This window comes from Carcharodon carcharias, chromosome X, assembly GCF_017639515.1.
Source record: "Carcharodon carcharias isolate sCarCar2 chromosome X, sCarCar2.pri, whole genome shotgun sequence".
Classification (NCBI taxonomy): Eukaryota; Metazoa; Chordata; class Chondrichthyes; order Lamniformes; family Lamnidae; genus Carcharodon; species Carcharodon carcharias.
Window position 1 is genome coordinate 26,289,710 of NC_054507.1, and position 27,244 is coordinate 26,316,953.

At 44.0% G+C, this 27,244-nt stretch overlaps 1 protein-coding gene across 2 annotated transcripts in view; it reads left to right on the forward strand.

Annotated features, from left to right (window-relative positions):
• Window positions 1–27,244, forward strand: part of LOC121273214 (unconventional myosin-Ib-like) — a 56,512-nt gene that overhangs the window by 14,796 nt on the left and 14,472 nt on the right. The window contains exons 7-21 of one of the 2 annotated variants that reach the window (XM_041180211.1): window positions 5,192–5,290; window positions 6,720–6,823; window positions 9,533–9,680; window positions 10,884–11,002; window positions 11,899–11,985; window positions 12,560–12,571; window positions 12,656–12,709; window positions 14,748–14,852; window positions 15,176–15,238; window positions 15,801–16,001; window positions 17,748–17,974; window positions 18,826–19,026; window positions 22,517–22,610; window positions 23,045–23,194; window positions 24,107–24,175. In XM_041180211.1, the coding sequence (XP_041036145.1) occupies window positions 5,192–5,290; window positions 6,720–6,823; window positions 9,533–9,680; window positions 10,884–11,002; window positions 11,899–11,985; window positions 12,560–12,571; window positions 12,656–12,709; window positions 14,748–14,852; window positions 15,176–15,238; window positions 15,801–16,001; window positions 17,748–17,974; window positions 18,826–19,026; window positions 22,517–22,610; window positions 23,045–23,194; window positions 24,107–24,175 (1,733 nt within the window). Of the gene's footprint in view, window positions 1–5,191; window positions 5,291–6,719; window positions 6,824–9,532; window positions 9,681–10,883; window positions 11,003–11,898; window positions 11,986–12,559; window positions 12,572–12,643; window positions 12,710–14,747; window positions 14,853–15,175; window positions 15,239–15,800; window positions 16,002–17,747; window positions 17,975–18,825; window positions 19,027–22,516; window positions 22,611–23,044; window positions 23,195–24,106; window positions 24,176–25,384; window positions 25,472–27,244 lie in introns of both variants that reach the window. The other variant, XM_041180210.1, reaches the window with a different exon arrangement.

Here is a 27,244-nt window from a genome sequence, read left to right on the forward strand (position 1 = left end):
ATGGTCAGCAGCAAATGGTCGGCAACAAACAATTAGCAAATAGCAACAGCAAATGGTCAGCAACAAGCAGCTGGCAGCAAATAGTCAGCAGCAAACAGCTGGCAGCAAATGGTCAGCAACAAACAGCTGGCAGCAAATGGTCAGCAACAAACAGCTGGCAGCAAATGGTCAGCAGCAAACAGCTGGCAGCAAATGGTCAGCAACAAACAGCTGGCAGCAAATGGTCAGCAGCAAACAGCTGGCAGCAAATGGTCAGCAACAAACAGCTGGCAGCAAATGGTCAGCAGCAAACAGCTGGCAGCAAATGGTCAGCAACAAACAGCTGGCAGCAAATGGTCAGCAGCAAACAGCTGGCAGCAAATGGTCAGCAACAAACAGCTGGCAGCAAATGGTCAGCAGCAACATTAAGTAGTGACAAAGAAATATCTGATCACAGAGCAGGGACTTGAACTTTGTGACAGAGTCATGGAAGCCACACAGGAGCAAGAAAAAAAACCTTCTATACAAACTTAGAATCTTGAGTCTTACTGTAAAAGGCACCTGGATTGTTGCTGTTGCAGGACTCTAGCCCTGCTTTGTTGCTGCAACTGATTCTGCTCTCACTCTGCTTTGGAGAAGAGTGGGCCCAAAATCAGAATCAGAAGCAGCAGCAGGCAGTGTGAATGCTGTCAATATAGTCAGCATAAGAAATAGGGACAGGAGTAGACCACTCGGCCCCTCAAGCCTGTTCCACCATTCAATAAGATCATGGCTGATCTGTTTGTGCTTTGAATTCCACATACCCATCTAACCTCGATAACTTTTGATTCCCTTGCCTAACAAGAATCTATCTACCTCTGCCTTAAAAATATTCAATACATTTACAGTAAACTTTTCAGTTTACACAGAAGTCTCAGATTCCCACTGCTGTTTTTGGATGATGTCTGTGATTGGTTACCAGATTCCAAATGTTGGGTGAGCAATTGCATTCCATGATTTCATCCATCTTTCCATGAAAACAAAAGAAAAATGAGCAGTTTTGATAATAATCTGGTGAACAGTTGCCTAGTGACTTCAGGTGGGGAAGATTATGCCTAACCAACCTCAATGACATTTTTTTTATTGATCCAACACCCCAAGTGGACTGTTCAAAGCCTTATAACATGACATCCAAAAAACTTGCGACAAATCTGCACAGAAAGTTGAACTGGCTGAAGGATATGAAATGGCAGGTACTCATTTAGAGGGGCAAATGCTGAGTGCTGAGCCCCAAGGATCCATATTGGGATCCCAATTGTTTCCAGCGTACATATTCACAGATGATATGAAACCGGGGTTGGGGTGTGGGGGGTGTGGTGTAGGGTGTGTGTGTGTGTGTGTGTGTGTGTGTGGGCAGGGGGGGGGAAGTGAAGGGTTTCCAAGGCAATACGAAATGAGTTAGATGAGATATATAGGAGTGTTGACCAATGATATGAAATTCAATGTAGACAAATGTAATGAGAAAATTTGGAAGGCGTATGTATTTTATCAATGGTGTTGAAATGCCCAAGGGTGAAGTTGAAAGCAACCATGAGGCAATGGTAGACTCAGCACTTAATGCCTTCCATGAAATAATTCCACGTCTCAGTCTACACTGAAATAAAGATCTGTGAGGTGATAAGTAATGATGATACTCACGTTTGATATCCAAGATTTTTGCCCAAGTTTAAATCAGTTGGAAATAATCCTTGCACAAAAGCAAAATACAGTGGGTCCTGGAAATCTGAAATAAAAATAGAAAATGTTGGAAATATTCAGCAGGTCAGGCAGCATCTGTGAAGAGAGAAACAGTTAACATTTCAGGTTGATGACTTTTCATCAGAACTAGGGAAAGTTAAAAATGTAATTTTTGTAAAACAATCTTTGGTTATCTGTAACTCCAAAGCCAATTCATGTTAATGATCATTGAACTTTATGGGATAACAAATGTGCATCAGCAACTATAAACAGAACATAAAGCTATCTAGAGCTATTGCTGATTAGAACTTATGAGGAATGTTCCGACTCTGAAGATGTATTTTTTTAGAGTAGCATAAAATTGAAATAAAGGACTTTCCCATCCATTTCCACAATTTGAACTCTCCCCTCCCTTTCCTGTGTTCCCAAAGAAAATGTCTTGTGTTGTGCTCCTGAAGCATAAACATAACTTAGATACCTGGATTGTTTGATTGCATCATTCCTTTATATAAATTTGTACCATCATTCTGCATCAAGCTGACTTTGGCCTGCTTATCAGAATCTTCTACCTTGAAGTTCCTGAAAATGCAGATTTGAATAATGCAGGCACCCTTAGCTCGTTTGTGTTTAAGTTTGTTTCTGATGCTGAATGCTACATTTCTATGATTTACCAAAATATCAGTCTCCCATCACAATCTTTTTGGTGGGGTGGCAGGGAGGATGATTTCTCAGTAAGGGAAAAAGAACTGCTTAGGTCCCCCTAAAAAGAAAGCCTTCCATTGATACAGTCCTCAGGACATCCCAATCCATGTTACATTAATGAAGTTCTTTTGAAGTATAGTCACTGTTGTAATGTGTTTAGAAGTTCTCCTGTGGTCGATATTTCTGATGCATTCTTCTTAACTGTTTATAATTTTGCTTAAAAAAAATACACTGAGTAGTTAAAATCTTCATGGACACGTTTAAGGTGTTGCTAAACATAAGGACCATATCAATTCTTTGTCCTGCATTCCTCCTCAATGCTATTTCGTCTAGATGTGCCCCCTTGTTCTAAGACTTTGTGAGGTCATATTCTGCTGCCCAATTTCTATTGCTTCCAGTGGGTTTAATATGGTAGAGTTGCTAAAATTTGAATTCATCCTGTCTATGTGATCTTGACTTTATGGTTCTGGTCATAGAACCTCCCTGGTGCCAATGAAAGATCTCTACAGGCCAGCAATCTGAAACCTGAAATAGGAGCATCCGCATCCAACACTTGCATATTCTTCATACCACTAGTGGCCGTTTACATGTGCTGCGGGTGGCTACTGGCAAAGATAGGAACCCGAAAAACCACGTCATTTGTGCCTTGAGAGGCATGTACTCTGTTATGTATATTACAGAGCAGCCTGCAGAGACAGTGCTCAATTACAAATAAGGAGAAAGAAAGGCTTCTGCAATGTAGGAAACACAGCAGCCAATTTGCAGACAGTAAATGGTGGAATAAGGATTTAATACAATCTGTTTTTATTCACATAAGATCTTTGAAATAACTCCTCATTGTCCTTCTACTTTGTGTAGCACTTTGCTTTTAAGAAAACCGGAGTGAAGCAGGCGGCAAACTATCGCTAATCTAGTCTTCATGGCCTTTAAAGATTCATAAACTCACAAAGGCCGACAGCAGATAACACAATGCTAACTGGTTTTAAAACACTCACAGAGTAAATGCAGACAGTAATGGGATAGGATTTCAAGCCTCCTTGCAGGGACACAGGCCTGTCTGCCTAATGCTTTATTAATGTTTTACCTAAAATCTATTAGAGCCTTTGATCCAGTGCCCACAGGAGCAAGTCTGCAGCTTATCCAAAAATAACACTGATTTTCATCATCACTTTTGTAAACTGCTGTAGGCATGGGGGTAGATTTCCTCTTCAGCGCCAGGGTGGAAGAGATGAGAAACCGAGGTTCTGTCTGCCCCCTTGGGTATTGTGGACATAAAACATCATGTGGCCACTGCTGGAAAAAGAGTAGGGTCACTCTCCCTGGTTTCCTGGGGCCAATGTGTATCCTTCAACCAACAATATTAAAACAGACTATCTGGTCATTTATCACCTGCTGGTTGTGGGAGTTTTCTGTGTGCAAATTGGCTGCTGTGTTTCTTATATAACAACAGTGATTATGCTTCAAAAGTACCTCTGGCTGTAAAGCGTTTTGGGACGCTTTGAGCTCATGAAAGGAGCTGCATAAATGCAAGTCTTCTGGCAGGCTAGATACCTTAATTGCAAAATTGGGTGTAAGCTGCTCACCATTTTCAATACCTGGTACGTTAAAATGAATGGATGGAGCAGGTTGTGTCCGAATTTACAATAGGGGTTTTGGTCTCATCAAGCACTCACACCCTGAAGAGGAAAATCTACCCCCTGTTCTCTGTGTATTTGAATGCAGTTAGAGGTGGTTTCATCCCGGCAACTACTCAGGCTGGGTGGAGGTCCACTACCGGAGCTGACAGCAGCAACTGAGGCTGGAGACTGGATAGCAAGTTGGGTAGAACACTATCCTTTCACACTGAGTGCTGGGTTCAAATCCAGCTCAGATCAACAAGATGAAATTCTCCTTTCTTTGCTGAGTGCAAGGGTTGTAAATAGACTCTGTCAACCCAGTTCCTAACAGGCAAAAATCTAGAAAATACAATTGCCCACAGTTTAGTGCTGATTGATAAACTCTCTCAAAAAGGCCATAAAGATAGCTGGTATGGAAAAGTGAAACCCCACATCTGTACAATGGAGATTTTCATTCCCAGTGTGGATTTAATGCACATAATTGTGCAGAATAATTAGAATTTTCTGCTTGCTGATCTGGGAATATTTCATATTTGCCCTGAGTTAAGTCAATCTCACCTAAAGCAACCCCAAATAAAATGGCATCAAAATGTTTACACCCTGAGGCACTTTTTTTCCATCATCGATTTTCCCAATGAACTAATTACTCCAGTAATATAACAGTAAGAGAGTTGGTCAGGGTGCAGGTAAGGGTCCTTAAATTGTATTTATGGGGATGACCTCGGATTAGCAGTGAATAGGAAAATACTGCATTGCTGAAGGCAATGAGGAGAAGCTCATGAAAGCTGCCCCTATAAGGCATTACAGCTGCAATACACTGCTCAGGATTGATCTATGAAGGAAGACTGGAGAAACATGAGTTCTCTAGCCTTGAATGACGGCAACTGAGATCGGACTTCTGGAAGTGTACAAGGCAGCAGATGATATAGAAAAGGTTCTTATAGAGCACTGTGTCTTTCTGGCCAGATGAACTAAAATGGATCAAATGCATTTCTCATCTCAATCTGTCTGGTAACCTTTATTATTTAGTGTTGCAATACAGCACTATTTATTCTCATATTTCCTTATGAGTTTGAACTTTTTATCCTGGTGGAAACTCGACATAAAAAGGTGAGTATAAGTAAACATGATTTAATCTTGATTTGTTTTGAGTTCTGATGGTTTGGGTGTTGTTTCAGATCTCCTGGAGAAATCTCGTGTTGTCAAGCATCTGAAAGGGGAAAGGAATTTTCATATCTTCTACCAGCTGTTGGCAGGAGGATCACCCGATCTGCTCAGTGAGTGTTGCTTATGCTTTCATTGTATGGTCATATCCTGTTCCTCCATCCTATCTGAAGCTTCGTGTAATTCCACTCAACCTAGTTTGGTGACAGCCTGTCACACACCTCTGTTTACCTTGTTCAGGTGAGAAATGGAGTCCCTGCCCCTAACATAGAGCAGTAACAGGAGATTATGGTTCCATAGATGCCCACAGCCCCATGTACTCATTTCAGCAGCTATTCTTCATGGTGAGCCTTGACTTTGCAAGCTTTTGGATATTCAAATATTGGAGGGGGCATCACAGCCAAACTCATCCTGTCCTCATCTGATGTGCGACAAAACTTGAGCAATTTCAGCAAGACTCAGTGGATTGTGATCAAGAGTGAGAGTCACTCGCCACAAAATGTTCAACAGCAATCTGTGAATTCTGCAGTGAGTAGCACTCCTGCCTCCCCAAAGCCTGTCCACCATCTGCAAGGCACAAGTCAGGAGTGTGATGGGACACTCCCCACTCACCTGGATGAGTGCAGCTCCCACAACACTCGAGAAGCTTAACACAATCCAGAACAAAGCAGCCCTACTCGGTTGGTACCCATCCACTACCTTAAACATTCAGTCCCTCCTTCACCGATGCACAGGGGCAGCAGTGTGTGTACCATCTACAAGATGCACTGCAGCAACTCACCAAGGCTCCTTAGACAGCACCTTCCAAACCCACGACCACTACCATCTAGAAGGACAAAGGCAGTAAACACATGGGAATACCACCCTCTGGAATTTCCCCTCCAAGTCACTCACCATCCTGACTTGGAAATATATCGGCCGTTCCTTCACTGTCACTGGGTCAAAATCCTGGAACTCCCTCCCTAACAGCACTGTGGATGTACCTACACCACACGGACAAAATCCTGGAACTCCCTCCCTAACAGCACCGTGGGTGTACCTACACCACACGGACAAAATCCTGGAACTCCCTCCCTAACAGCACCGTGGGTGTACCTACACCACACGGACAAAATCCTGGAACTCCCTCCCTAACAGCACTGTGGGTTACCTACACCACATGGACTGCAGTGGTTCAAGAAGGTAGCTCACCACCACCTTCTCAAAGGGCAACTAGGGATGGGCAATAAATGCTGGCCTAGCCGGAGATGCCCACATCCAAAGAATGAGTATATAAAAAAGAATGAGTTACTGGTTCGCTGATTTTCCCTCTCATCCTTTGGAGAATATTGGTTTTGTTGGGTGGTTCCCATGTATGTACAGTTAAGAGTGGAAACACACTCATGACCAACCTGAGCTTTTGCACTCCATGGTGTAAGGCATTGCAGCTGCAACCACTGTTCTGCTCCATATTCCCACATGTTTAAATTCAACAGCTCAAATGATGTCGACTGCTCAGTAGAAATGGTCACAGGAATCATTCCCTATGTCTCTCCTCCACAGAGCGTCTTAAAGTGCTACAGGACTACAATCATTACACTTACTTGAACATGGATACAACAACATTGAATGGAGTCAATGATGCCTCAAATTTCAACACAGTTAAAGTAAGTGACTTGTGTTTAGAAAGAGAGTGATAACTTCAAGTAGCATTGTTCTTGCAGAGTATCGAGGAAACAGAGTTTTAGGCAAAACATATTTCCCATAAAATACTACAATCCTCCAAAATAAATATGGAAAGCAAGCAGTTAAATTATGCCTCCCTCTTATCCTGCAAGGTGAGGAACTGGCTAAAACAAAAATGGCATCTTGTCTCCTGGAATGGATTTGATATACCTGGGGTATCTTGATTGTACGCAGGGTGTCTAGACTGTATGTGGATGTTTAGGGTGTATATGGGATATTTGAGATATATGTGAGGTGTCTGGGATGTACGTGGATGTCCAGATGTTTGTGGGGCTTATACTGGATTATTTTTGATTCCAGACTCTTGTGCATGTAGAGTTTGCTCAGGGTAACAATGGAATCTGGCGAATATCATCAGACCAGCAAAACAAGCATCACCGAGACTTAGGCCAATTGTTTATGCCAGTAAAACAAGAGCTTCTAAACTGCACCCTAGCATTCCAAATAGTCTGCATGAAGTACCAATAGCAGAATTTCATACAGTGTTTCTCCTAGGGCAGGATTTTACAGCCCGTGGATGGGTGCACGCCCGACCAGATTGGGCGTAAAATCACGCGTGATGATGTCAGGCAAGCATCCTGATGTCATCGCGCGCTCTCGCGACCTTGCAGTCGGCGGGCGCGTGCGAGAGGTGGCAGTGTGCTCGCCGACAATTAAGAGGCCTATTAAGGCCCTTAAGCAGGTAATTAATTTGTATTTTTCACTGCCCCGTCAACCGTTTGGTTGGCAGGTGGGTGAATCGGCCAGGCAAATCGGCCAGGCGACCTTTCGATTTTTAATGAAACCTCATTCACGGGCGGGATGAGGTTTCCAGAAGCAGTTTTTTAAAAATTTAAGCATCATTTTAAACATGTCCCTCTTCATGTGACTGAGTCACATGTGGGGTCATGTTTCTCTCATTTTTAAAATGTTTATTTTTGTGTCCACTATTCTTCAGCTCCCTGAGGCAGCTCTGTACGCTCAGGGAGCTTTCAGTGCGAGCTCCCCCGGTGCGTGTGCAGACTTCCACGCTCGTGCTCCTCCTGCCCGCCCCCCCCCCCCCCCCAACCCCGGCAGCGCTGAGCTCCTCAGCGCCCCGCGTTTCATGCTGGCTGGCCGTTCATTGGCCAGCGTGAAATCGCGCTCGGGGCCCGATTGCGGGCAGCAGATCGCTTCATGACTGCTCCCAGGTCCACCCACCCACTGACCGGAAAATCCTGTCCCTAGTCCTGAAATTCTGCCTCAGGCACTGTTGTCGTGTGTCCCTTATGTGCAAAAATTGAAGAGCAAGGGCTGTTTTTCCTCCGTGTACATTTTTTTTTTTGTCAAGTTATTGACCCTGCTTGTCACACACTGAATGAGTTTGAGCGAGCAGGGTGGGTGATGTGTTCCCAGGCCTCTGGCATTGTGGACAGCTGCCTAACTGTACCTCTTCTTCAGATTCTTCTGTTCTCTAACCTCACCCATAGGGAGATGCCTGGCTTCCAGTCAGAACCTCCCAGGGTAGCACGGCTGAGGGTGGCATCCCTAGCAACATAGAGTTTTGAGGGCATGAACCTACATCATGCCTCTCCATAGTATCATAAATTAGTGTTCTAAAGAGACCAAGGACAAACAAGCTGCATCAACGTCTTGATCTAGCGCAAGCACAGTCAAACAAGCATTATGCAATTGAAATGCGCTTAAATTTAGAATAGCTTCATAATCAAGCATCAGCCATGGCTCAGTGGGTAGCACTCTCATCTCTGAGTCAGAAGATTGTGAGGTGAAGTCTCATTCCAGAGACTTGAGCACAACATCATACAGGTTAACAGCCCCAGCGCAATGCCGTGAGTGTGTTGCACTGTTGGAAATGCCACCTTTCGGATGAGATGTTAAACTGAGGCCTTGTCTGTCCCCTCAGGTGGGTATAAAAGATCCCACACCCACTATTAGAAGGAGAGCAGGTAAGTTCTGGTGTCCTGGCTAATGCTTATCCCTCAGCCAACGTTACAAAAACAGATCATCCAGTTTTTGTTTTTGCTGTTTCTGGTACTTTGCTGTGCGCAAATTGACTGCTGCCTTTTCCCTATATAACAGCGAATGCTCTTAGAAATGACTTAATTGGCTGTGAAGTGATTTGGAATGTCCTGCGGCTGTGAAGGTGCAATTTAAATGCAAGTTCTTTCTACTTTCTATCTACATGAATGTACTTCTAAATTGTAAAATGGCATCATAAAACATGCACATGAATGTACCCTTCAACATACATGTGATTGTACAGGTAAATATGTAATAGTTTCATCATACTGTATATATGTGTGAATGTACTTTTATGACAATAAAAAACCAATAACAATTTGTGGTCTGGTGCATTGTCATCCTGAACATGGAGTTAGTAATTATCTCCTGAAGCAGGATTGCTGAATCCTGCATTGGGCCATGGGAAGGCTTTCACTTACCTATTTGTATTTGGCGCAAATTCTCCAAATCTTTCTGCACTCCCAACAACCAGCAGGGTCAAATTCATAGCATTACTACTGCACCCAGTCATTAAGCTACTTAAGCTACTTTTGGTCATGGTATTGGAGCAAGTGTTGAACTGTGATCAAGTAGCTTACCAGAGCTAAAGAGAGGAGATTTTATTGGTTGTCTGATTAATTGTATTACAGGCTGCCATGGAGGTCATTGGGTTGAGCAAGACTGAAGTGGACTCCATCATGGAGACTATTGCAGTTGTACTTAAACTTGGCAACATCAGACTGAATTCAGAATCTCCAACGACTGGGTTAGAACAGTGCTACATTGACAATACCGAAGGTAAGTATTTTCTAAGTGGTAAGAAGCTAGGAACTGTGGATGAGCAAAAAGAATTAGGGGTCCATGTGCAGAAATCACTAAAAATTAGTGGACAGGTGCAAAAAGGATTTAAAAGGCTAATGCATTATTAAACTTAAGGGGACTGAGATATAAAGGGACGGATATTATGTTACAGTTATATTAAGCTCTGGTTAGACCTCATCACAATAACCACGTTCAGATCTGGGTGCAATATCTTGGGAAGGGAATATTGATCTTGGACGGCATGCAGCACCGATTCACCAGAATGATCTTGAGGCTAAAAGGATTACATCACAAGGATAGATTGCATAAATTTTGCTTGTATTATCTTGAATATAATAAGGGTGATCAAGGTGTTTAGGATGATTAAAGGGTTTGACAAAGCAGACAGGGAGAAACTATTTCCTCTGGTGGGGCGAGTTCAAAACAAGGGGGCAGACCTTAAAATGAAAGTCAGGTCACTCAGGAATGATGTTAGGAAGCGATTCTTCACCCAAAGCGGAGTGGAAATCTGGAACTCTCTCCACAAAAAGCTGGTAAGGCTGGGGATGGTGGGGGGGGGTTGTCAGTTGAAAATATCAAAACTGAGATTGAGAGATTTTTGTTCGGTAAAGGGGTATGAGGGATATGGAATCAAGGAAGGTAAATGGAGCTAAGTAAGGTACAGATCAGCCATAACTGGTGGAACAGGTTCGAGGGGCTAAATAGCCTCCTCCTGTTCCTATATTCCTAAGTACATGGAGCTACGTTTGTGTATTGCTTCTTCACCCGGTAGTACTCATGAACTTTGTCATGCTGATGGGAGAGTACAGATGAGCAATAATAATCTTACAACAGTTCTAACCTATGACAAGCAGCAATATAGATTGGCTCAGGGCAGTCTAACTGTCGTATCTTTTATTGATTAGTAAATAATTTTAAGCTTATTTTTCACTCTGTTATGCTCTTCCCCCATGCAGCACCTGCCCACTCATGAGGGCAGGTAGCAAACTGCTTGGCCTATTACTCTGGCTGCTGGGAGCAACATGACAGTGATAACCCCACTAAAATTACTTATAGTAAAGATGCACATGCATTGACACAAATAGAGACCTGTCAGCTAATAGGATATACGCATGCTTCATGCATTCTGTTAGTTGAAATACTGGGCTTTAAAGTGCGTGTGTCTGTTTTTGTGCACAGAACTGAATGATATCTGCAGTTTGATTGGCCTTGATCAGTCTATTCTCGACCGAGCACTCTGCTCTCGCACTGTGGAAGCCAAGGGGGATAAAGTGATAACAACATTAACTGCTGCTCAGGTAAAGTATTGTTTTTAAAAGAAATCTAGAGTGATGGATACTTGGAAGTGAGTGATACAGAGAGTTATGAATACCTGGGAATGAGTTACACAGTAATGAATACCTGAGAATTAGTTACACAGAGTAATGAATACCTGGGAGTGAGTTACACAGAGTTATGAATACCTGAGAATGAGTTACACAGAGTAATGAATACCTGGGAGTGAGTTACACAGAGTAATGAATACCTGGGAGTGAGTTACACAGAGTTTATGAATACCTGGGAATGAGTTACACAGAGTAATGAATACCTGGGAGTGAGTTACACAGAGTAATGAATACCTGGGAGTGAGTTACACAGAGTTATGAATACCTGGGAATGAGTTACACAGAGTAATGAATACCTGGGAGTGAGTTACACAGAGTAATGAATACCTGGGAGTGAGTTATACAGAGAGTAATGAATACCTGGGAGTAAGTTGCACAGAGTAATGGATACCTGGGAGTAAGTTGCACAGGATAATGGATACCTGGGAGTAAGTTGCACAGAGTAATGGATATTGCTGTGAGGAAGAACTGGGCTGAAACAGCTTCAAATATATTTCATTTCGCCCCTTTACAAGCATTGGGTTATGGACATGTTGCCTTTCAGTTCTGGAACTTGGCTTTGAATCCAACCCAGGCGGGTGGATGAGAACCTCTTCAATGCCTGTAAAGGGTCTAAATGAAATATATTTGAAGCTATTTCAGTCCAGTTTTTCCTTACTTCTTCCCTGTAAGCACTGTATAATTCCAAGGCTTTTTTGCAAAGTTATTTTAACTTGACTTGTGTCCACAGTTACTGAACTAGTTCTCAATTCCTAATGGGTGGAAGGATGAATACTGCACAACAACATAATGATGTTTGTTTTGCACAGGGTTACTACGCACGTGATGCTCTGGCGAAAAACCTTTATGACCGCTTGTTTAGCTGGCTGGTGAACCGAATTAATGAAAGTATCCAGGTAATCAGGGACAGTGAAGACTCTGCATTAATTATTTTGGGGCTCAATTGGTGCAAATATCAGTATTCCTGTACGACTGGATCCAATGGAATTGGAACCATGCAGTTACCCAATGCCACTGTCATATTCTAGAGAGAATAGATGGAACACAGTGGGAAACATTGAATCAAATTTATCCACATATCAACAGTTATGTGAGGGGAATAGACTGTATTATGAACTCCCCTACTTGTGTACAATGTGTTACTGAGACATACAGTAAGAAAGCTCCCAGGTTCAATCTTCTGTCTATGATGAGACAGTTTGCCTCAATGGCCCTGGGTTAGGAAAAAGTCAGTCATCTCTGATCGATTTCTAGTGATCCCTGCTGCAGCAAAGTATATTTATACAAAGACTCCAATTGAGGATGGTATTGGGTTGGCTGTGATGCCCCTCAGAGTCAAATAGCTTGTCATTTCATTGTTTAGGCTCACACATGAATGATGGCCATTTGTGCTAGCTACTGGAGTGCTGCTGATGTCTGTGGAACCTTACTCTAGAAAGAGATAGTGTCTTAAGGGGAGAAGATTGGGAGTTAGGCACTGGAGTGGAATAGGTGAGCATGTCTCACAAACAAGGTTATGACAAACTAGATTAATTAAAATGATTTCCGTTGAAGGTTAAAGGCAAGATGCAGAAGAAGGTGATGGGAGTGCTGGACATTTATGGATTTGAGATTTTGGAGGTAAGTTTGCATTACAATTATCCCTGTAAAAACTACCCCAGAGCAAGGCAGCAATACAGAATGACCTGGAAATCTTACATTATTACAATGCTACTCATGGGAACTAGGCTAGGCAAATACTACACAGTATTCATAGCACAGAAACAGGCCTTTCAACAATGATCCCTTGAGCTTAGGCTGTCCCTTGGGGTCGAGAATGACTTGCTTCCATACGAGAAATGAGCTCTCGGGTGACTGAAGAGTCCGATGCATGACGTACAGTCTCTGTCACAGCTGGGGCAGATGGTGGTAGGGGGAACGGGTCGGGGGGTGGTGCCTGTGTTACCCACGCGCTCCTTTCACTGTCGATGCTTGGCTTCAGCCAGCCCTCGGTGATGAGACTCGAGGTGTTCAGTCACTCCCCAGATGCTTTCCCTCCACTCCGGGCAGTCTTGGGCCAGGGATTCCCAGATGTCGGTGGGGATGTTGCACGTTTTCAAGGAGACTTTGAGGGTGTCCTTGAAGTGTTTCCTCTGCCCTCCTGGGGCTCGCTTGCTGTGTCGATGCTCCCAGCAGAGTGCTTGTTTCGGGAGTCTCGTGTCAGGTGTGCAGACGATGCGGTCCACCCAGCAGAGCGTGGGCAATGCTTCAATGCTGGGGATGTTGGCCTGAACGAGAACACTGACGTTGGTGCCCCTAGCCTGCCAATGGATTAGCAGGGTTTTGCAGAGGCAGTGCTGGAGGTACTTCTCCTGAATTTTGAGGTGCCTGCTGTATGCCGTGCATGTCTTTGAGCTATATAGGAGGGGGGGTATCACCACCGCTCTGTACACCATGAGCTTGGTGCTGGGTTTGAGATCCTAGTCTTCAAACACTGAAGGCAGTGTTGAACCTCGTCGTCGATGTCTGCCCTTGTTGACAGTTGGCTCCCAAGGTTTGGAAAGTGGTCCACGTTGTCCAAGGCCTCATCATGGATTTTGATAACTGGGGGTGAGAGGGAGTGCGTTGTGGAGCGGGCAGGTTGGTAGAGGACCTTTGTCTTACAGATGTTTAGTGTAAGGCCCAGGCTCTCGTATGCCTGAGTGAAGGTGTTGAAGATGGTGTGGAGCTCGGCCTCTGAGTGTGTGAAATTGCACAAAAAAGAAACAATTATTTTTTCCATTTATTTGAGTTAGCCCAATATCAATACTGTGAATGAATTTTATTTCTGTTTCTAACAATTGACCTTTTGAAAATGTCTAAAAGTTTATGTTGACTTATTTGGCACCCACAGACTTGGATGTTCTGGATGGATTTGCTGTTAGCTTGTATACATTGACTGCTTTTGTTCTCTTTGTTTAGTTGATTTTCTTGACCCGTATTAAAGATATTTCTCTCTTTAGGCCTCCTCCCCACTGAGAGGAGCAGAGAATAACCATCTCTCAGCCAGTGGCAGTGCTTTGTGTAAACGGTTAATGAGAAAGTGATTGCCTGTTCATTTTCATTCCCACACCAAGTTTTCAGGGAACTGCTTTGGTTCTTTTTGGTGCCTTCCTTACTCATGAGCCCGAGCGCACTCTCATCCCCAAGTCATAGGATTCTGGGTTCAATTCCCACTGGAGGGACGAGCACAAAAATCTAAGTTGACACTTCCAGTGCAGTACTGAGGAAGTGCTGCACTGTTCAGAAGTGCAGCCTTTCGAATGAGTCATTAAACCAAAGCCCTGTCTGCCCTCTCAGGTGGACGTAAAAGATCCCATGGCCGTTATTGGAAGAAGCGCAGGGAAGATATCCCCAGTGTCCTGGGGCCAATATTTATCCCTTAGCCAACATCACTAAAAAAAATAGATGCTGTGTCATTATTATATTATTATATTGCTGTTTGTGGGAACTCGCTGTGTGCGAATTGGCTACCTTGTTTCCTACAACGGTCAACACACTTAAAGTATTCCATTGACTGTAAAGTGTTTTGGGATGTCCTGAAGATGTGAAAGGTGCTCTAGAAATAAAAGTTCTCTTATTATTTGATTAGTTTATGTACACTTGTACACTTTCAAACATATCAAATTTCTTCTCATAGAACAATAGCTTTGAGCAGTTTGTTATAAACTACTGCAACGAGAAGCTGCAGCAGGTCTTTATTGAATTGACATTGAAAGAGGAGCAGGATGAGTACGTACGAGAGGTAAGCTGTCCCTCAATCCTCTTTACATACAGGTAGCTAAATCTATTTATTAAAACTAGCAGATCTGCCCTGATAGTCCAGTAGGTAAATGTGTCATACAGATTGAACAGGGTCTTTATCTGGTTCATGGGGCAGATGCTGCAATTAGCCTCAGTGTGCCTGAGCTGGGTAGACTGACTTCTGTTTATCTGTTGGAGTTCCAATCAGATCAATGACAGCAGCACTCAAACATGCCCGCGTCTGGTCTTTGAGAATTGTGCTGTGTCCCAAGCTCCACCCTGAACCTGACCTGTGCTGAATATTATCCTTGTTCTGTTTTTCAGGGGATTAAGTGGACGCAGATCAAATACTTTGACAACGCCAGCATCTGTGACTTGATCGAAAACGTACTTTCTTTTTTAATTTTCACTTCTTGTAATTATTATGACTGTGTTCGCGTACAGTATGGGAGAGTATGGGTGTGAAAGCATTTATGTGAGTGTGGGTGGAAGTAATGCATATTAGTCTATAAATTAATTATTTTAATAAGCAAATAACAAAGTCCTTCACAACTCACTTAATAAATGGTAATAAATGAATGAAAACAACCTCCCAATGTATAACAAGTGTACAAATGAGGAAGGGCTCACCTCTAATCCTTGCTTTCTGCTGAGTTAGCTAATCTCAATGACTTCTGCTGGAAAGTGGACACATTGAGTGAGGACATGATTGAGTTTGGTTGTGATGTGATCACATAACTTGTCTACACTTGTATAAATAGAACATCTTCTTCAATAAAGTATAAGAAGGCGCCTGGCACTCATGGAACTGTACTGCAGCGTGAGTCAGTGCCTTGAGCAGAAGTGTGATTAAAAATTAGGGGCAGGACAGGGAAAGAGAAAGCAAAGAAGGAATCACATAGCAAAAAGGCCATTCAATTGAGATGTGATATCGCTTGTCGTTATGTAGGGTAAAAAAGGCATCCTAGCAATGCTGGACGAAGAATGTCTCCGGCCTGGAACCGTGACTGAATTTACTTTCCTCAAGAAGCTAAACCAGGTCTTTTCTGGCCATCAGCATTTCGAGAGCAAAGAGACTAAGAATTCCAAATTCATTACCGATACAACACTGACTGACAACTGCTTCCGTGTGCAGCACTATGCAGGAAAGGTGAGCACTTTACCTCTTATGAGATTGTCAACTGCAGGTTCTAATCCCTGATACTTTGCAGGTCCATGGTAGGTTCTTCATTTGATAGCTGTACTTACGGGAATTGGAACTACCAATCTGATTGTTCATTATACCTGTGAGTGCAGATCCATCACTATGGTCAACACCAAATGGGCTACATATTGAGGGCACTATGTTCATGTCTCTGCCTTGTAATCAGAAATGCCTGACATTTACTCCCTTTCAAATGTTTTTAGTGATGATGGTTGAGGGATAATTATTGGCCTGAACACTGGAGAGAACTCCCCTGCTCTTCAGATAGTGCCATGGCATGTTTCACAACCATCTGAGAGGGCAGACAGAGTCTTAATTTAATGCCTCAGGTGGAAGATGCCACTTCCAACAGTGCGGCGCTCCCTCAGCACTGACCCTCCAACAGTGTGGCACTCCTTCAGCACTTACCCTCCGACAGCACAACCCACCCTCACTACTGACCCTCCAACAGTGCGGCGTTCCCTTAGTACTGACCGTCTGACTGTGCGGCCCTCCTTCAGCACTGACCCTCCGACAGCACAACCCACCCTCACTACTGACCCTCCAACAGTGCGGCTTTCCCTCAGTATTGACTCTCCAACAGTGTGGTGCTCCCTCAGTACTGACCGTCTGACTGTGCGGCCCTCCTTCAGCACTGACCCTCCGACAGCACAACCCACCCTCACTACTGACCCTCCAACAGTGCGGCGTTCCCTCAGTATTGACTCTCCAACAGTGTGGAACCCTCTCGGGACTGACCCTCTGACAGTGTGGCGCTTGCTTAGTACTGACGCTCTGACAGCGCAACCCATTCTCACTGCAGACCCTCTGGCAGTGCGGCACTCCCTCAGTACTGACCCTCCAACAGTGCAACCTTCCCTCAGTACTGACTGTCTGACAGTGCAGCGCTCTCTCAATACTGACCCTCCAACAGTGCGGCACTCCCTCAGCACTGACCCTCTGACAGTGCAACTCTCTCTTAACACTGCATTGAAGTGTCAGCCTGGACTATGTTCTCAACTCTCTGGAGTGGGGCTTTAATCCATAATCTTCTGACTCACAGGTGAAAGTGCTACCCACTGAGCTAGGAAAATGCCTGGCTTCCGCTTGGTACCTTGCAGTGGTAGCACCAGCTGAGATCAATGTGGGTGGGTGCTAATGCTTACAGTCAAACTTGCCACCACTCTCTGGCATGTGTTGGGGTATCAACAAACTAGCTGTCCTGGTAGATGACCAGAAAAGCATCAGCTCAACTCCATAACTAGAACTGGCATCACATCTTCATGTAGAATCTTCAAGCCAAGAGCTACCCTCCTGGCTCAATGTACTCAGTATAATACCGAGCTGTACAGACCAGTGAGATTCAAAGTTCAATCTCCAATCTTTGCTAGCTTGGTCCCAGTCAGTATGCCAGTAGTAACTCCACAATTGATCTCAATGCCCCTAGAGTAGGGAAGGGAAAAAAATCAGCCAAGGTTCCCATTCTTACTACTCCATGACCCTTTCTTGAAAATGAACGTTGGTGAGGACAGGATCATGCTCACCAGTAATCTCCAACCTCCTCTATGGTATCAATACTCACTTGGGTGGCGTACCAGAGGGTGGTTGGCAACTGTGAAACTGAACCCAACACAAGCAAGCAACTTCAGGAGAGGAGAGCAGAAAACAATGAGAAAAATGAATTTTCACATTCATGTTTTCTCATTCTTCCAGGTAACATACGATGTTGTGGAGTTCATAGACAAGAACAATGACCTTTTGTATCGTGACCTATCTAAGGCTATGTGGCAGGCCAAGCACAAGCTCATCAAGTGCCTTTTCCCTGAAGGGGACCCAAGTAAGACATCATTGAAGAGACCACAAACAGCTGGCTTTCAGTTCAAGGCCTCTATAGGTGTCCTCATGCAGAATCTTCTGGTTAAAAACCCCAACTATATCAGGTAGGATTCTTCCTACATTTTGCCTTGTTTGAGGGGTTGGTTCACAGTTGTTCAGTTATAAATAGGGCAAATGATTTGGTGAAATTTCTGAAGATCATGGCACAGTTGTGGGGGAGAGTTGCTGTTGTGGGTTTCTTGCAGTCAACTTCTCTCCAGTGACACCTTTAATCTCCAGTGAATGTTTATTTGAAGTGCTGCTGTTTTGCCTGCCTCAGGCCCCCTGAGAGTTATTGGAAGAACGGCTCAGGCACTCATCTCTGTTCCACTCACTGGCATTGTTTAAAATTAGGGACTGAATGATAGAAATAAAAACTAGTGACAGTGAGTGCGTTATCTGCTCAGGACCAATGGATGCCAAGGTACTTTCTCTGCCCATGTCCCCATAGTCAACAAGCTTTGTGTTCACCAAAGAAACTTGCTGCAGGTCCCTATGTTTTATTATTATTCATTCTCAGGATACTGGCACCACTGGCAAGGCTGGCATTTACTGCCTATCTTCTAGTTGCCCTGAGAAAGTGATGGTGGGGCACCTTCTTGAACCATTGTAATTGTTTGATGCAAGTGAGTGATTTGCTAGACTTTGGAGGGCAATTAAAAATCAGCCATGTTGATGTGGGACTGGAGATGGATAAGGACAGCGGGTTTCGTTCCCTAAAGGACATGTGAACAGGGTACACCCAGCACTGGTTCAGTATAGGTGTAGCACTGCTTCTTTTTGGTGGACTTGTCTGTCAGAAGATGGTCCTTCTTGCCAACCTTTCGACTCCTGTAGGCCTAATTGCTCAGTCTCAGCATTTTTCTCTTGAAGTGTTTAACCAAATATCACCCTAACCTGTGCTGACTCTTCACAGATGCATCAAACCCAATGACACAAAATCCCCAGGCCAGTTTGTGGATCTCCTGGTGCAATCCCAGGTCAAGTACCTGGGGCTGATGGAGAATGTGCGGGTGCGACGGGCAGGGTATGCCTACCGACATCCCTACAAGCCCTGCCTGCAGCGGTACAAGATGCTTTGTAAACAGACATGGCCAAATTGGACGGGGAGTGACCGGTAAGGACATGTCACTGTTTCTCATAACCACTGTGTCCATGCAACTTGAATGCAAAAAGCGTTTCCCAATATCCTAATGAACGTAGGAAATAGGAGCAGGAGTAGGCCATTCAGCCCCTCGAGCCTGCTCCAACATTCAACTTAGTTTAGAAGAGTAAGAGGTGACTTGATCGAAACCTTTAAGATCCTGAGGGGTCTTGACAGAGTGGATATGGAGAGGATGTTTCCTCTTGTGGGAGAATCTAGAACCAGGGGTCTGGAACTACATCCCAGGGTACTAAAGGAGGTGGCCATGGAAATAGTGGATGTGTTGGTTGTCATCTTCCAAAATTCTGTAGATTCTGGGACAGACCCGGCAAGTTGGAGGGTGACAAATGTAACCCCACTATTTAAAAAAAAGAGGGAGGGAGAAAATAGTGAATTACAGACCAGTTAGCCTAACATCAGTATTAGGGATAAAGCTAGTCTATTATAAAGGATGTGATAGCAGGACATTTAGAAAATATCAACAGGATTAGACAAAATCAACATGGATTTATGAAAGGGAAAATCATGTTTGACAACCTACTGGAATTTTTTTGAGGATGTAACTAGCAGAGTAGATAAGGGAGAACCAGTGGATGTGGTGTATTTGGATTTTCAGAAAGCTTTTGATAAAATCCCACTTAAGAGGTTAGTGTGTAAAATTAAAGCATATGGGATTGGGGGTAATATATTGGCATGAATTGAGAATTGGTTAGCAGACCGGAAACAGAGAATAGGAATAAATGGGTCTTTTTCTGACTGGCAGGTGGTGACTAGTGGGGTACTGCAGGGATCAGTGCTTGGGCCCCAGCTATTCACAATATATATCAATGATTTGGATGAGGCAACCAAATGTAATATTTCTAAGTTTGCTGATGACACAAAACTTGGTGGGAATATGAGCGATTTGGAGGGTGTTAAGAGGCTTCAGGGCGATTTAGACAGGTTGAGTGAGTAGGCAAATACATGACAGATGCAGTATAACGTGGATAAGTGTGAAGTTATCCACTTTGATAGGAAAAACAGAATGGCAGAGTATTATTTAAATGGTGATAGATTCGGAAATGTTGATGTACAAAGGGACCCGGGTGTCCTTGTACATCAATCACTGAAAGCAGGTGTAGCAAGCAGTTAAGGCAGCAAATAGTATGTTGGCATTCATTGTGAAAGGACTTGAGTACAGGAGCGAGGATGTCTTACTGCAGCTGTACAGGGCCTTGGTGAGACCACACCTGGAGTATTGTGTGCAGTTTTGGCCTCCCTACCTAAGAAAGGATATACTTGCCATAGAGGGAGTGCAATGAAGGTTCGCCAGACTGATTCCTGGGATGGCAGGATTGTCGTATGAGGAGAGATTGAGCTGACTAGGCCTGTATTCACTGGAGTTTAGAAGAATGAGAGGCGATCTCATTGAAGCATATAAAATTCTGACAGGAATGGACAGACTAGATGTTTCCTCTGGCTGGGGGGGTGGGTCTAGAACAAGGGGTCACAGTCTCAGGATATGAGGCAGGCCATTTAGGACTGAGATGAGGAGAAGCTTCTTCACTCAGAGGGTGGTGAACTTGTGGAATTCTCAACCACAGGAGGCTGTGGAGGCCCAGTCAATGAATATATTTAAGAAGGAAAAGTAGACAGATTTCTGGACTCTAGAGATGTCAAGGCGTATGGGGAGAGAGCGGGAATATGGTGTTGAGATAGAGGATCAGCCATGATCATATTGAATGGCGAAGCAGGCTTGAAGGGTCGAATGACCTACTCCTACTCCCATCTTCTATGTTTGAAAATAAGGGGCCGCCCATTTAAAATGGAGATGAGAAATTTTTTCTCTCCGAAGGTTGCGAGTCTCTGCAATTCTCTTCCTCAAAAGGCAGTGGAAGCAGAATTTTTGAATATTTTTGAGGCAGAGCTAGATTGATTATTGATTAACAAAGGGGTGAAAGGTTATCGGGGTAGGCGGGAGGTTACAGTCAGATCAGCCATGATCTTATTGAATGGCGGAGCAGGCTTGAAGGGCCGAGTGGCCTATTCCTGCTCCATGTTCATATATTTGTAATTAGTTCATGCTGATCTTCTACCTCAATGTCATTTCCCTGCACTATCCCCATACCCCTTGGTATCTTAATATCTAGAAATCTATTGATCTCTGTCTTGAACATACTCAATGACTGAGCTGCCACAGCCGCCTGGGATAGAGAATTCCAAAGATTCACCACCCTCTGAGTGAAGAAATTCCTGCTCATCTCAGTCCTAAATATCCTACCTCTTATTCTGAGACTGTGTCCCCTGGTTCTAGACACAAACCACACCCCCCCGACACCCCCCCTCCCCGCCCACCGCCCAACCAGGCGAAACATCCTATCCACATCCTGTAAGAATTCTGTAAGTTTCAATGAGATCTCTCCTCATCGGACAGTCCCGCCATCTGAGGAATCAGTCTGGTGAATCTTCGCTGCACTCCCTCTTTGGCAAGTATATCCTTCCTTAGGTAAGGAGCCCAAAACTGTGCACAGTACTCCACGTGCGGTCTCACCAAGGTTCTGTACAATTGCAGCAAGACATCTTTACTCCTTACTCAAATCCTCTTGCAATAAAGGCTCACACACCATTTTCCTCCCTAATTGCTTGCTGCACCTTCAAATTAGCTTTTCATGTTAGCTTCAATGACTCATTAACAAGGACACCTGGGTCCCTTTGGACATCAACACTTCCTAATCCTTCACCATTTAAAAAATACTCTGCATTGTTGTTTCTCCTACCACATTTTTCCACGTTATATTTCGTGAGTATGTAAACTACCCAAGGAGGTCCAAGGATGATGCGTGGCCTGTGCTAAATTGACTGACCTCAATCAGAGGGGCAGTATGGATGCTACCATTGGCCTCAGTATCCCTGAGGTTAACAATCTGCTGCTGATTCACTGCCTAATGACATCTGCTTCTGTGCGCTCATATGTGGAGGACAACATTGGCCTTGACTGATGCCCCACAGAGTCGAATTGCCTGGCACCACTCACTAAAATTACACATAACAAATGGCTCCTTGGGTGAGGTAACAGGCAGCTGCCAGTCCCTGTAGAATTGTACCCTAGCGACAATCCTTGCCTTGAGGAAGGAAGGGCCAGGCCACAGTTTAATGAGATTTTGGGGTTCAGAGGGCACTATTTGATCACTTACTGGTCTCAAATCAACTCATAAATTATACACATCTGTAATTCCCTGTAATTGCCAGCTACAGATTGTGTGGCTAATTGATAAAGAATATTTTATCCAATGATTAACATGTTATGGTCCAGTCTTGCTAACAAAATATGTCACACTTGAAAACTCTGTTTAGAAATGTGTTGTCACATTTTTTTAATATTACTTGTTCGTGAGATATGAGCGTCTCTGGCAAAGGCTAGCATTTAGTACCCATTCCATGTAGCACAAACAAAAACACAGATGTCATTATTTCTATCTTTAAGGGATGGCATGAGTATCCTTTTGACAGAATTGAACATACCCTCAGAGGAATACGCATTTGGACAGACAAAGATCTTCATCAAAAATCCACAAACAGTGAGTATTTGGCTGAACTATTGGACATTTAGGATTATGTTGTAATCAACTTAATGTTTAAAAAAAAATGTTGGTATGTTGACTGGGGAGGGTAATCTCACAGCCCACCTAAAGAGGTATCAGTACACTAACTTGGGTCTCTCAGTCCTTTTAATGGGGAAATATCTAGACATTTACTAAGGTAACCTCAAATGATATACAGCAACAAATCACATACAAAGGGAACAATTGTGGAAAAGAGGAGGAAAATAAGCCAAAGAAAAAAATGATCATCTCAACTATTTGATGTTTGCCTCTTTGCTTTCACAGGGGAACATCACTAAAAAAAAATTGAGACTTTGCTCCTGTTAAAAGTTTAATGAGATTAGTAAAAGATTATTGCTTGCCTGTGATTCTCCCAAACCCACTTCGACAACTTCCACCTTTCTGCGCAGCTCTTTGACCTGGAAGATCGACGGCGGATTCAGATGGAAGTCCTGGCTACCATGATTCAGAAGACTTATCGTGGCTGGAAATGCCGGACCCACTTCCTCCTGATGAAGAAAAGTCAGATCATAATCTCTGCCTGGTTCAGGGGACATAATGTAAGTCTGGGTCTCCCTGAGCTGTCGACACAGATGGGGACTGGGCGCCAAGATTTGAGAAATACACCAGGGTTCACAGCAAAAGACTGCATCAGTGATTTGGCTTAATTTCAAACCAAATGTGAGCCAGCAAATTTCGTTAGTTTTGGGGGAGCTGAGAATGAATGTTGTGCGTTACTGAAGTGTTACCAGAGTTTAGTGCTGGCAGCTGGATTATTTTTTCCAATTCAGCGTCAAGCATTCCCAGTTTAGATGAATAGTTAAGCTCCTGCTGTACCTCAGGAAAGCACCTTAATCCCTCTAGAAAAGTACCCCTGTATGGCTCAGTTAAAAAGCTTGCAGTAAAACCACTGAGGAAGTGTCATTAGTGATTATTTTTTCTTTTCTTCAGAGAATTTGAATTGATTTTTATAAATCTAGAAGAAAAAGCTGGTATCAGTAAAAGTGACCACAAAATTGTCAGATTGTTGTAAAAACTCAAATGTTTCACAAATGTCCCTTTAAGGAAAGAAACCAGCCACCTTTAGCTGGTCTGGGCCTATATGTGACTCCAGTCCCACACCATCATTTTGAATCTTAATTGCCCTATGAAGCAGCCAAGCAGAAGGCTCACCAACATGCTTGCAGGGCATCATGAGATCAACAATAAATGTTGACTTTGTCAGTGATACTCACATCCCGAGTTAAAAAAGACCTGCTGGCTCAAACATAAAGAGTGGCTCTGTGGCCATGGTAATGGTGGGCTGGAGGAGTTCATGGGCTGTATCCCAATGAGTGTCAGCGACTTTGGCAGAGCAAGGGAGAAAATTAGTTTTGGGGAAAAAAAACACAGCTATTGAAACCAAACTCAGCAGAAAGGTTCTTTAACAAGTGACAACATCTTTAAACTCTGTATTTTCTTCATCCTGGTAGCAACAAAAGAAATATAAAAAATTGAAGCAAACCACCATCTTTCTTCAGGCCTGGATCAGGGGCTGGAAGGTAAGTACTGATTTACTTCCTGTCATAGAACAAATTGTCTCTTAAAAGAATATTCTTATCTAGTCAAACTAGAACAGGATATGGATACCATCATTTACACTTTCATCTGTCCCTTGATACATTTGTCTTTTCCCACAGCCTTTACATGCATATTTGCCAGCAGTGGTCGTTAAGTGAGAAAATTGGCAGATATTTTTAACTCCCCACCCCCCCCACCACCCACCCACCCACCCGCAATCCAGAGCCAATTGTTAGGGAGGCCAATTATAGCAAAACCACTGATACAGTAGCTGAGATGAGCTGGTGCACCCAGGATCAAACCTGGGGTTTGTTGGTCTGATGATTCTGTGCCACATCCAAGTGGTGCATTTCCCATTTGAGCCACTTTGAGGAGAATACTGTGATGCCCTTTGAACAGAAGCCTGTTAGTGAGCTCCATAAAGCTTTCAAAGTGCTTCTGTCGACTGACAACCATTTATAGTGTTTATAATGAATCAGACCCTGCAAACCTTGCTGTAATAAGTTTATTGCATGGCAACTGACTGGAAACCGACAGAGAAAGTCAACAGGGAGTGTTTGTACAGAGGTTAATAGATACCTGTGAGTGAATTTAAAACTAGCCCAATCAAAAGGGACTCTGTAACAACATGACCTGTGAGAACAAGCTTCAGCAATTTATTTCTCATCATCTGAAGCTGTTACTTATTACTTTCCATTTAAACCTCTACAATAATGCCGCAAATGAACTGAATGGAAGTGAGATTATTAAAAAATGGTGATGCATAGCTAGCCCACGGAAGACCCAGATACTTCCTATTCTCACATTCAAATTGCTCCATGGCCTTGCCCCCTCCCTATCTCTGCAGCCTACTCCAACCCTTCAAGATCTCTGCGTTACTGCAATTCTGACCTCTTGGAAATCAGGGGTTGTTGCTTGCCTTTAGCCTTGGAATTCCCTCCCTAAATCTCTCTGCTTCTCTCTCTCCTCCTTTAAAACTCTCCTTAAAACCTACTTCTTTGACTGAGCTTTTGGTCATCTGTCCCTAATATCTCTTGTGACTCAGTGTCAATATTTTGCCTGATTTACGCTCCTGTGACGCCCATTAGGGAGATTTTACTATGATAAAGGTGTTGTATCAATGCAAGCTGTTGATGTTCTATTTGACCTTAACTTCTTTCACTGGGTAAGACTACACTCTCTTGTCCCAGGTCCGTAAAATCCAGAAACATCTCAAGCAGGAGCAACTTCGTATTGAAGCTGCCACCATCATTGCGGCCAGCTGGCGTGGTTACCAGGTATTGGGGTGAGGGGGGTAGGTAGTGCTAGTTAAACCCTGGTCCAATCAGAACGCAACCTCTAGCCAAGTCAACATTGCTCACTCTCCTGGAAAGAAAATACAGTTTGGACCAGTACTTTTATTTCCCAGTTTTTACTGGTGTTCCATTTTACAAGACCAGTTCAGACCAATATTCTTATTTCCCAATTTTTACTGTTTTTTCCTTCTGGGCTGTTTTTGGTGTGCTGCTCCATTGATGATAAGTTGAATCACAGATGTATTCCCTGCACTTTTAACATCACTCCTGGTAGTACAAATTCTTAATATTTTTAATGATTAATTTTACATATTTTTTACCCTGTCAGTTGTAACTCAGTGGGTCAGAAGATCATGGGTTCAATTCCAGAGTCTTGAACACATAATCAATGCTGACCTTCCAGTGCAGCACTGAGGAACTGCAGCACTGTTGTAGATGCCACCTTTAAGGTGAGCTGTTAAACCAAGGCCACATCTGCCCTCTTAGGTGAACGTGAAAGATCCCACAGCCACTATTTCGAAGATGAGCAAGAGAGTTCACTCAGGTGTCCTGGTGCCAATATTTGCTCCTCAACAAAAACTGTCAAAACAAACAAACTATCTGGATGCCGCAGGGCATCCCAAAGCACTTTACAGCCGATGAAGTACTTTTGAAGTGTAGTCATATTTGTAATGTAAGAAATGCTGAAGCCAATTTGCGCACAGCTTAATTCCACAAACAGCGACGTAAGAATGGCCAGATTTTTTTTTTTGAAAAGTCAGCATTCCAACAGCCCTTTTGATCTCTCTTTAGTGTTGTCCACTAGCTTTTGGCGATTTGTGGACATGCACGCCTGAACAACTTTGCTCCACAACTTTTCCTATTTTGTCACAATTCGGAAAATATTCTGAGTTGGCTTTCTTGGATCCAAAGTGGACGACCTCACCTTGAACTCCATTTCTCATCATCTTATCCACTAAATCTATCAATGTCCCTTTGTGACTTCCTATTCCCACCTGCACTACTTACTGTGCCTTCCACCTTAATGTCATCTTCAAAGTTGGCTTAACCAAGAGAGATTAGAGGCTAGAGTTGAGAGGGATTATTAATCAGGCAACAATGTGTTTTTGTGGCTTGTCCAGGAGTGCGAGAGAGGAGCTAGTGGGGCTGTTTGCTATAGTCACTTGCGATTTAGTCTGTTTCATTTCCTTGAGTGACATAAATCAGTGGTTCTAATACTGGGGTCTGTGGAGCCCTTCCAGAGGCACCATGGTGCATGGCTGCCCTTACAACTGGGAGATGTGAGCAACCATCTAGGGTATTGAAGTCAAGAGAATCCATGTAAGCAGCAGCCAGAGGCATCCTGTGCCCCAGCTCAGCAGTTGATTTTCTTGTGCTCCTGCTCTCCCCATGCCCCTGCTCGCTCCCCGTGCCCCTGCTCTCTCCCCGTGCCCCTGCTCTCTCCCCGTGCCCCTGCTCTCTCCCCGTGCCCCTGCTCTCTCCCCGTGCCCCTGCTCGCTCCCCGTGCCCCTGCTCGCTCCCCGTGCCCCTGCTCGCTCCCCGTGCCCCTGCTCGCTCCCCGTGCCCCTGCTCGCTCCCCGTGCTCCTGCTCGCTCCCCGTGCCCCTGCTCGCTCCCCGTGCCCCTGCTCGCTCCCCGTGCCCCTGCTCGCTCCCCGTGCCCCTGCTCGCTCCCCGTGCCCCTGCTCGCTCCCCGTGCCCCTGCTCTCTCCCCGTGCCCCTGCTCTCCCTCTACTTCCCTAGTGCTTTCTCTAGGC